General features: G+C 45.1%; 2 protein-coding genes across 3 annotated transcripts in view; both read left to right on the top strand.

Annotated features, from left to right (window-relative positions):
- The first annotated feature begins 341 nt into the window (after positions 1 to 341).
- On the top strand, positions 342 to 7,447 carry ncdn (neurochondrin). Its single transcript, XM_086192698.1, has 8 exons — positions 342 to 480; positions 650 to 858; positions 1,809 to 2,862; positions 3,743 to 3,912; positions 4,090 to 4,328; positions 5,454 to 5,669; positions 5,845 to 5,987; positions 6,698 to 7,447. Exons 2-8 carry the CDS (start codon positions 664 to 666, stop codon positions 7,117 to 7,119), a joined length of 2,439 nt encoding a protein of 812 aa, XP_086048824.1. The 5' UTR covers positions 342 to 480; positions 650 to 663; the 3' UTR covers positions 7,120 to 7,447.
- Positions 7,448 to 8,089: 642 nt separating this feature from the next.
- The window catches only part of tfap2e (transcription factor AP-2 epsilon), a 12,184-nt gene continuing 9,858 nt past the window's right edge, over positions 8,090 to 10,415 (top strand). Inside the window, exons 1-2 of one of the 2 annotated variants that reach the window (XM_086193864.1) lie at positions 8,090 to 8,213; positions 10,260 to 10,415. The exon at positions 10,260 to 10,415 is cut by the window's right edge and continues 288 nt beyond it. In XM_086193864.1, coding sequence (XP_086049990.1) covers positions 8,178 to 8,213; positions 10,260 to 10,415 — 192 coding nt within the window. In that variant the 5' untranslated portion in view covers positions 8,090 to 8,177. Of the gene's footprint in view, positions 8,214 to 8,991; positions 9,019 to 10,259 lie in introns of those variants that run through there. The other variant, XM_086193865.1, reaches the window with a different exon arrangement.

Raw genomic sequence — 10,415 nt, 5'->3', positions numbered from 1 at the left:
TTAACAATGCTCATAAGACGGCTGTTATACTAACCAAAATGATGCCGTACATTTATACCGCAACTACTCTCACATTTACACTCTTTATACATGTCTTTGCTCCGCTAAATTGAAGGTCGGCTAATCCGGCTATTTCCGGTCTGCGCCACCTGCTGACCGCTAGCTGCTTAAACAGCTATAACTTGAGTCGCTGCGTTTTATCAAGCTTCATTTATATTTTTGTAATATTTGCGCCAAGAGAAACAACAAGAGACGGTGTGAAAAGACATTTTAGTTTTCTCGTAAATACGCTGCAAGTCGTTTCTCAAGCGTCACAGAACAGACCAAAATGGTGTCGTCACCTTCCAACAACCTTCGCTGCTATTGGTCTTCTGACGACGTTGGAGCGTTTTCATTGGTTTCTTACGCAGTTATTTTGATACCTGCATGTGGAAGAGGCGCTCACGAGTTTTCAACGTGCGCAAGAGGGCTGTCAAAAAAGTAAGTTGTTTCATAAACGTTTGCTGATTCAGATTTAACTTTTAGAATTGAGACTGCTTAACCTGAAAAAAAAGAATTATTCGTTTCAACGTAGTGAGAAGTCTTGCTTGATGGTTTCCCGCTTGAATGTTGATTCAGTGACGATTATTTATCCCTTGACGTCTCGCAGTCGTCGAGGTTAGAATGGCTGACTGTGCTCCACCTGACGTGAGCAGCCAGCTCCCCGGAGAAGAAGCAGACGGTGGAGGAGAAGATGGAGGCTCAGAGGGGGATGCTGAAGGTGGGCTAACGGACGCTCAGAGAGAAGTCTTGGAGAGATGTCTTCATGCTCTCAGGCATGCGAAAAATGATAGCCACACTTTGGCTGCACTACTGTTGGTAAGTGTCCATCTCTCTTTTCTGTTTGATTGATGATTCAGTAGTGCTAGTTACATAGTAAACATTCTGTCGAGCCCGGAATTGCAAGAGTGCAAATAAACCCCTTCAGATTCCACGTTATCATTCCAGGTATCATCTAATTATTGTTTTCCTTGAGGACACATCTGCACACATGGCAGTGCAAAGATCAGATATAAGCTATTTATAAGCTACAGTTTCTTTTGAAAACACACATTAACAAATTCTGCTCCCTCAAAATAAGAAAAAACTCAATATAACTTTCAGAGATCAGGATATGAATTTTGCATCTGTGCACAAACAACAATACATTGTGTATTGAATGTTGACATTCAATATTTTATGCACCTCTGCTGGATACAAATGTTCATGTCAACAGATTCATTGGTCCTTTATCAACTATTTGCACTACATAAGTAAACTGCAATGTACTTCCATTGATTTTGAACACTATTGTTGCATGAGACCCTCTTGAAAAAAATAATTGAATGTGTCACTGGTAACGCACCAGGCGGTCAGAGCGCGGTGGCAGAATAAACATGAATAGTTACATTTCCAGAATCCGTCACTTTAGAGGGTTCAAAGATCAAGGAGGCAAATATGCACCAGCTTCAAGAATTTCCCTGGTAATAATGACCAAATTTTTTATTTCTGATCAAATTTCAAAGTGATGAAATAAAAAGGTTGACTAAAGTGTGGTGTGATGTAAGTTTTTGGGCCATTATTGCTATCTCAGTGATGCTGAGTAATCATACGTCCCACTTCACGTGAAAATGAACTTCGATCTTATTCATCCTTTAAAGCGTGCACCACATGACTGGTCGTTGGTTCCTAATTCTCGATTTTTCTTTTGAAGTCATTTGTATGACCTTTGACAAAAGTAAGTAAGAAACATGGAGACTTTGACCCTGCTTGTAATTTTCTGTCGGCAGATCACTCGTTTGTGCCCAGCAAGCCAACTAGACAAACACACCTTGAGACGCATCTTTGAGGCTGTGGGCCTCAACCTCCCAGCTCGGCTCTTAGTAACGGCAGTCAGGGGGGCTGAGACCTCCAGTTTGCCCCCACATGAACTCCTTTCATTGGGCACGGCTCTGTTGTCAGCCCTGAGCACAGATCCAGACATGGCCTCCCATCCCCAGCTCCTCACCACCATCCCGCTCATACTGGATATCCTAGCAAATGGTCCTGTGAACCAAGAGAACCAGGCAGCAGAGGAGCAGAACCAGGCTCGAGAGATGGGGACAAATCAAGATGGTGAAGTCCACTTGGTGGCAAACCAAGAATATAGTCCTGACCATGATACTAAACTAAGAAGAGAGGCCAAGACCGGTGAGCAAAAGGGTGACGAGAGCAGCGCAGCAGATGGAGAATCGACCTCTCCGTCCTCCAGGTTGGACGAGGCCATGGCTGCTGACTGCTACCAGGTTCTGACGGCTGTGTGCACCTTACAGAGGGGTCCGGAACAGCTGCTGAGCAGGGGGGCTGTTCCGGCTCTCTGCCAAGCTGTGAAACAAAACCAGACTTTCAGCCGGACGAGGGGGCTTGCCTTGCTTGGTTGTCTTCTCTCAGGCAAAACCAAAGTCAAAGCTTGGAGTAAACACTCAGCAGAACTGCTGCCTCTACTGGTCAAGCTCTCTAAAGACTTTAGCCAGTCCAAAGACCAGACCAGGCTGGACATGTGTTCCCAGCTGGTGCATTTTCTCCCCCCGGTGGGAGTCTCAATAGAGAGTGAAGAGCTGAAGGGGATCGTGAGCTGTCTGTGGGGGGTGTTGAGACCCATGGTCCAGGCTAAGTTAACACCGAGACAGATTAGGCCAGTTTTGGTCCTCAGTGCGTTTCTGCTGGATTTGCACGGGTGGGACCTGGTAGGACCACCAAAGTTCTGCTGCTTACTGGTGAATCGAGCCTGTGTGGAGGTCAGAATGGGTTTGGAGGAACCACCTGGCAGCGACCTGAGCCCAGAGCTGCAGGACACACTCACAGGTAATTAATTACGATACAGTGCTGCGGGGATGTTGTATGTATAATTTATCACTGGGACTTCTGTCGATTAGAAGCCGATTTGTTTTTCATGCTGGATTTTGGATTACTGGCATAAATAAGCTCTGTGACAAACCAAAGTTTATGCAACACATTCGGTTTGGAAAGATCATCCTCACTAATGAACACCGCTTTTGTGAGTTTGAGGTGTAAATGTAGTCATGGATGTGCACCAACTGCATCGTGGACGCGTGACGTCAACCATCCAGCCACTTGTTATCAACTGATGTTTTACAGCTCATTACCGCTCACAAATTCACCACTGTGGTATTGACGGATGTGTTTTAGGAAGTAGAACAAAACACTGGAATATCTTAAGCTTGTGTTAACCACAGACCTTATTTCATGCTTTTTTCGAGGGGGGGGGGGTCTTACATGCAGATGACAAATATTAATTTCTGGCTTAAATCCTGGTTGTCAAATGATGCTAAAACTTTCCATGATTCAGCAATCTCCTTTCATGTCTCTGTCGTAATCGTTCAGTTTGAAGGTTTCTGTATCTTTGACATTGTAGAAGACAATTTTTCTGTTGGCCACAGATCATTATCTTGTCTTATTAAGCACTAACATATCTTAATTTCAACAGATAAGCATTCCACCTTGCTTCCGTTGCTTATTTTCTTAACTTAAATATCTGTTAATTTAATGGAACAGTAAATAATGGTGAAAGTTCTGCGTTCGTAAAACTAGTAACCTTGAACTTAAACGAACCTTAAGTCATGGTAAGGCTGCCACTGGCTCCTAAATTACAAGGCAGCGCTGTGAAACCGTGCATGTGTTCAAACATGACTCATTCCTTTTATTATTATATCCTCATTCCCAGGTTGCTACCGGATCATGGAAGCTGCTATAGAGCAGGCCTGCAGTCCAGCCGCCACACACACAGCTGCAGCGCAGCAGAGCTCCGTGTCTGCTCTCAGTCTGCAGCAGAGCAGGCAGGTCCTGGGAGTGCTGGAGGAGGCCTTCTCTGCTGTCATGTACCACTTGCAGCAGGTGAGAGGAGGAAGCTTCCCCTTTAAATTACAAAGTCCCCCACAGCTCATCTGAGCGCATTCCTCAGTCTTAATCATGCAGCGTAACACTCATCAAGGAAAGAGATTGCACTACTGATAATGTTCCTCCCAGTTTGAAAGCAGTCAACAATTTTCTTCCTTCTTCCTGCTTTCCAAGGTGGACCCAAGTCGCTATGGCGACCCGTTCATCTTCGCCACATTCCGCTCTCTGTGCTCATGGCTGGCCGAGGAGACTTCCTGTCTGAGGGAGGAAGTGACTGGCCTCCTGCCAGTCCTCATCAGCTACTCCCGGAGCCACCTGCTGGGCGAGAGCTCTGATCTTGGCCTCTCAGGCTGGATGGCTGAGATGTCTGTTGCTGATGGGGGAGGGGCTTGGACCGGCAAAGAAGCGCTTAGGTAAAAATGATAAGATGATTTGTAAACCAGGCTGTATTCTGCACTCATCCTGCCTGCAGCTGCAGAATGTAGAAATCTGACGTCACCTGTCACAAGGACTCTGAACCCCTGACGGCTCAGATTCTTTCTGTGTGTGTAACAACAGTAGAGAAAGGATCGCTACAGAGAGACGTTCATGTTTGACATTGAACTCAAGTCTCACTGTTGCATCTCATGGGAGGTCAGTTGCTGCAGTAGTCTCAGAGAGTTCAGATACCAATAATCATGGTTAGAGTTTGCACATTTCCAAGTTGTAACAAAATGACGCGCTGCACTGCTTTCCTCTCGGGGACACCAGGTGTGGTTGGCTGTGCGACACGTGGATAGAAAGATTCCTGACATACACTGCTCCTCAAATAGGAGGAATCTGGCGCCAAAGAACTTTTTCCTAAAGAAGAAGTGGAAGAACAGCGAACAAAAACCACCCTCCTTATTTAACCCATTCTTTACAGAGCAGTAGACAGCCATGTGCTGCTGATCACCTTGAGCTCTATGGTCACGTGTGTCTTCAGTGGCGAGGAAAAATCTACAGAACCACGGGAAGCACACGCTAAGGATTGAACCCAGGACCTTCTTGCTGTGCGGCAGCAGTACTAAGCCAAAGTGACGCTAAAAAAAAACCCTGCTGATCCAAGACCTGCCTCTGACAGCGATCCTGCTGTTGTGTCGACCTGACATCAATACACACACAAGCATGGCAGGATAACTGCAGGGGAAATGCTCAGTAGAAAGAAACTTGGACGAAGCTAAAGCCAACCAAAAATGGTCCGTCTCTGCTGGGTTCCTCTCCAGAATGCGTTCCCTCTCTATAATAACAGTGTGAGGCTGTCGGTGGCTGGAACACTTGTATTTAGTGGAAGAACTTCGACGTGAACAAATGTTCCCTCGTTCTTGCCCAATATAGAACAGATTACTATCAATTTTCTCCCTCTTGTGAGAAAATAAAGCTCATTGAATTTGCATTTGAAACCCTGAAAGTTTCGATTAGAGATCAGACAAACACAAATGTTCTTACGAGTAGAAGCAAATTGTGGAATCCTTGTCACAACACTGTTGTATTTAGGTTGTTGTGTTTGCCCTCTGTAGGTACCTGCTACCGGCCCTGTGTCACCTGTCAGCCGAGGACAGGCCCAGGAAGGTGCTGCTCACCCTCGACACCCCGGCTCTGTTGGTAGATTTTCTTTCCCGGAGCTGGAGTTCCCTGAAGGGGAAAAGTGGGACGTCATCAGCCCGGGACCCCAGCATGGAGACGGCCTGCTCAGCCCTCCTTAACTTTGCCGTCACAGAGCCAGAGAGAGTCAGGTATCAGCTGCTTTCAAGTCAACATCAGATGGTTTGAAGTCATCGGTACACGCTATTGTGCAAATATGAATATAAAAAAATAGTTTATATTTGCACAATATCGTGTACAGACAGGTTGAAGTCCTCAGTACACGCTATTGTGCAAATATGAACTATTTTTTGTTTGTTGTTCCAGGACGGATCCTTGTTTCAGAGTCCTGGAGACCTTTCTGAGTGAAGCACTTCCTGTTTTGGTGCATAAACCTGCTCTCCTGGTTCTGGCAGCAAACTTCTGCACTTTGGGATTAATGATGGGAAGACTTAAATCAGTTCTTACATGTGAGACTCTTCTTTACTCACACTTTTCCGCAGCTGTGCTCAGCATAAACTCTAGTCATACATTCAAACTTGTTCTTGCTAGCATGCAACAAGTTGAAAATGAAATCCTGCATTGATATTTGCAGATAACACAGCAAAGCATTGTGATTCTAGTCAGTTATTTCAGTTTCAATTATCAGTGCTCCATTTAGTTTTCTTTTATTTATTAAATTACTATCTTTTTATCACCCCTGAGACCGTTCGGGAGAAACGGGATGTATAATTCTGGGGTTGTGGAACTGGCATCCATACATTAAAGCATCCACATGTTTTACCCTGCTATTATTTTTGTGTCATTGTACACCAACGGTAAATAATCTCTCGTTTACTAGCGGTGGACCCTGAATACTTGCCCCTGTGTGAAGGCGATCTCAGATAGGGATGAAATCACAGGGAACTTCTGCAGATTTTTTCATTCTTTTGTAGCCTGTTTTTCATTAATGTTCTTTGTGTTCACTGTACGGTTTAAGCTGCTATACCAACTGTCAGTCTCAAGACAGATGGCACTTATTGGGATGCTGAGATCAGCTGGTTTGCTTGGCTTGATGTTTGTCTGCCCCCTAGTGCCCCAAAACCTCTAAATGCAGCTTAATTGTTAAACATGTTTTTTTTCCTGACTATTTTCAGCAATAAGAACATTTGTAGTTATTTCTCTTTCTCTCTCTCTCCAGGCTCAGTGGAAGCCAGTCAGAGGCGTTTCTTCTCCGCAGCCCTCCGGTTCCTGCGCGGCGCCCTGGACTCTGACCTCAGCCCGGGACCGGTGAGGGTGAGCCTCAGCTGGGTGGACAGTTGGGACGAGGCGGCGGAGCTCTGGAGGTTGGGTTTACAGGCACTGGGAGGCTGCATTCAGGCTCAGCCCTGGATCACCACACTGGTGCGAGAGGAAGGTTGGCTCCGACACACACTCGCCATGCTGGGGCAGTGCAGCGCCCTACCTGACCAACACACTCAGGACGTCCTGGAGGAGGCTCTGTGTGCTGTCGCAGACCAGTGTCCACTCTGTAAACAAGACATTGTGGACAATATGATGAGAAATGATAAAGGAGCTATAAACTGTATGAAGAAGCTGAAGAAGTCAGTGGGAAGGAAGTAAAAGCAAACTATTAACTCTTTAAACCACAGCAGGAAACCCATGAAAAGCATCTTCATGAATTCAGACCAGTGTGTTAATAACAGCCTCCCCTACTGTCCCGACGTAGTGAGCAGACAAATCCTGTGATTTCTTTTCTTTCTTTTTTTAATTTACTGTAATACTGTGTATATTTACTCTTAATAATCAGACTGAATTACTATTACATGTTCTGGGTTCGCACCATCGGAAACTCCCCATGTCGCAGTCGAAATTTGAAAACATTTAATAAAGAATTATTTTGGTATTAAAGAGGAAATGTTGTTGCCCTTTTTTATTTTTTACCACCAACCAGTTGGCTGGACTGGTTCCATTGCAGTCATTTTAACTGTAAAGAAATCCTACTGTACATGAGAGAACTTTTGAAAACCTTTCACATCTCTTAATTACCGCAAGGGGGCGTGCTAATACTGTTGGTGATTTCTGGATCGCGGACGTTCCATGCAAAGTTTTATCAGTTTGAGCTCTCAGTATAAAACTTGAATGTTCTATTTTTCTCTAGGTCAACTGCTTTTATCATTTAGTTCCATTCATTTGGAGTTAAATAATTTGGAAATAATGGCTTTGATTGTAGTTAGGTCGTCCAAAATCAAATATTTAAGGTGTAACTGTGCAAACATGTAAAATATTAGAGATCATATTTATTTTCCAGCGGGAATTTTAATAAAATGTACGATTATCCGGATTTAAAAGCATTTTAGCTGGAAACGCAGAAGAAGCCTGTACCTGTTTGGCTCCCAGCCGTCCTCTCCTCGACTTCTCCATCTTGAATCCTGAAAGAAAACCTGACCGAGTATTGTGCGTCTCCCCCCGACTCCCGGCTGTCACCTCCCGCCCTCTCTTCGTGACCCCCCCAACATCCGTCTCCCCCCTCTCTCTGACTCACCCTTAAACTCCTGCATCGTCTCTCAAACTATCTCACTTCTCTCTCCACCTTCAGCCCATCTCCTCTCCACCTCCACCATCCATCCACTGCCTCACGTTAACCCTTCAGCCGGAGCGGGGACCCCCACGCCGCCGCGATGCTCTGGAAATCACGAACTAAGACGGATGTGCAGGTAAAGTTTTCACTCTTTCATCGCTTATATGCATAAAATGCTGCACTTGCTGGTCCTGAACTCAGAAAATATCTTTTTTTCTTTATTTATTTTTTTAGCTTCCACTTACGCATATTTAAAGAGAAAACACTCGTAAAGTTAAAATTCTGTCCAGAGGGATCCGTGCGTAAACCTGACGCGGCCTCTACCGTGAATTAGGCTTAAAAAAAATCACAACTCAGATCCATGCTCTTTTAATTCAGTAAGCACTTGAAAATGTGGCTCAATTGAAGCGTCACCCGGTGCGTAAAAGCCGGAATATAATCCGGTGTCAAATATTTTAAAAGGAAACGGACAATAAAAGTGTGTGTGTGTGTGAATCAAGTGCCTGTAATTGAACGCATATATCTCTTTAAGAGAAGTGGTCCCTGTCGACCCCTCCCCTTATTCTACCGGCTGCGCACCAAAACCTATAAGTAGTGCGTTCATGGAGAGACTCGAGGACTCTGTATGTGTTGTGCGCGCGCGTGTGTGTATGTAAATATATCAATATACACATACACACACACATACATATATACATATATATGTATATCTGGCAGCAGCAGAACGACGTTTGTGCGTAACAGAGCTCAACATCGATATAAAAGGGGGGGGAAAGTAAATAACATCCCGAGTTTAATGGAGCGTTAAAAACAAGCTGGATTACATCTGTGGAGCATTTGGTGACAGCTCGCGCTGGTTGGAAGTCTGCGCATCCTGTTGATTTTTAAATTAGGGGCTATTCCGAGGGGTCCAGATGTTAATCCACACCTATTCGGCAATGGTGAGTTTGGCACAACTGCGCTTTTTTTGTTGTTTTTTGTTTTGTTTTGTTTTGAAGTGTAAGTTTTTATTTTTATTTTTTGGAGTTTAATGTCCGATCTTATCATCGTTTAAAACGAATTAAATCCTGTGAATTCTATCAGTGTATTATAGGATATGAATTAACACGGAGATTTCATCCGTTGATCACGATGTCGGATTTTAGATCGAGTGTCACCGTCGAGAAAACAGTGATTTTATTTCTTACCATTTTGATGAATCTTGGTTATTTTGTTCCCCCTTGATAAGTGAACTTGACTATTTAACAGTGGCGGCGGCGGCGGCGGCGCGGCGGCGGCGCATCTGTCCGCAGAGATGCTCTTTGTCTGTCACAGGCGTTGAGAGTGACAGTCAAGTGTCCACTCACTCGCTGGAAGATCGTCTTCCTGGAGAACTTTGTTGTTGTTTTTTTTAAACGAGATTTTGAATGTGAACTTTGTTAGAATAAAACCAGAACCAACATCTTTGCGCAGTTTTTAGTTGGAGGAGGAGAGATGGTGTTGGTAGGGTTTTTTTTTGGGGGGGGGGGTTGGAGGGGGTTGGAGGGGGAGGGGGGCGCGACTCTCTGACCGTGAAGTCAGATAATGGACATTGTTGCAGCGCCACAGCAGCATTGATCCGGATGACCCAGCTTTTTAAAAATAAATCCAATTCTTGCAGGATGTGTGCGAGCAGAAATGTGGGCTAGTGGACTGCTCACGACGCAACACGCAGACTTTACTGCTCCATAAAAGAGGCAAACTTGTAAATTTAATCACATTTACTTCATTTGTGGGGTCAAAGTGTTGTTGTTTTTTTTGTTGACAAGGTGACAGATTGTTTACACATGTGTAATGTTCCCGGGGGAAGTGTTGTTGTTGTGTATTACCTGTCCTTTGTGCAGCTTCTTGGTGGCTGTGACCTTTTTGACACTGTTGAGCAGCGATGCCGAGGGCGTCTTCTGCCAGCGCGCATCACTTCAAGCGCCGCTGCTATTTCCGTGCAGCCTTAATCCACATGGAGAAATGCGCGCTTGTGGGTTTCGTTGGTTCTGCTGCTGTTGTGACTTTATTATATTTGTAGTGTTTTTGTGATTTCATTTGCGGACGCTTGTGATATTTAATTGTCCACATTTTTAGTCTCCCGAAGCTCGTAACTGATGGAATCCTCTGGATATTTTTTAGGCAAACGTTGCAAAAGCAAACTTTCTGTGAATTTCTGCAGGACCGCGCAGACGGACTGAGCGGCTCGTCGCCGAGTGGGCGCCTCTCTCAGCTGTCCTCCCTCAACCAGGCCGCTTACTCCTCGGCTCCCCCACTGTGCCACACTCCGGCCTCCGACTTCCAGCCTCCGTATTTCCCTCCTCCGTATCCCCAGTCT

Source organism: Aulostomus chinensis, chromosome 22, assembly GCF_037954235.1.
Source record: "Aulostomus chinensis isolate RoL2024-O1b breed Wild chromosome 22, RoL_Achi_v1.0, whole genome shotgun sequence".
In the NCBI taxonomy this organism is placed as follows: domain Eukaryota; kingdom Metazoa; phylum Chordata; class Actinopteri; order Syngnathiformes; family Aulostomidae; genus Aulostomus; species Aulostomus chinensis.
This window is presented reverse-complemented; position numbering and strand designations above follow the sequence as displayed.

Excerpts from the sequence above, each read along its gene's own strand:
- ncdn (XM_086192698.1), top strand. The coding sequence starts at position 664 with ATGGCTGACTGTGCTCCACCTGACGTGAGCAGCCAGCTCCCCGGAGAA. Across the intron at positions 3,913-4,089 it reads TCATGTACCACTTGCAGCAG|GTGGACCCAAGTCGCTATGG; the intron begins GTGAGAGGAGGA and ends CTGCTTTCCAAG. Across the intron at positions 5,670-5,844 it reads ACAGAGCCAGAGAGAGTCAG|GACGGATCCTTGTTTCAGAG; the intron begins GTATCAGCTGCT and ends TTGTTGTTCCAG.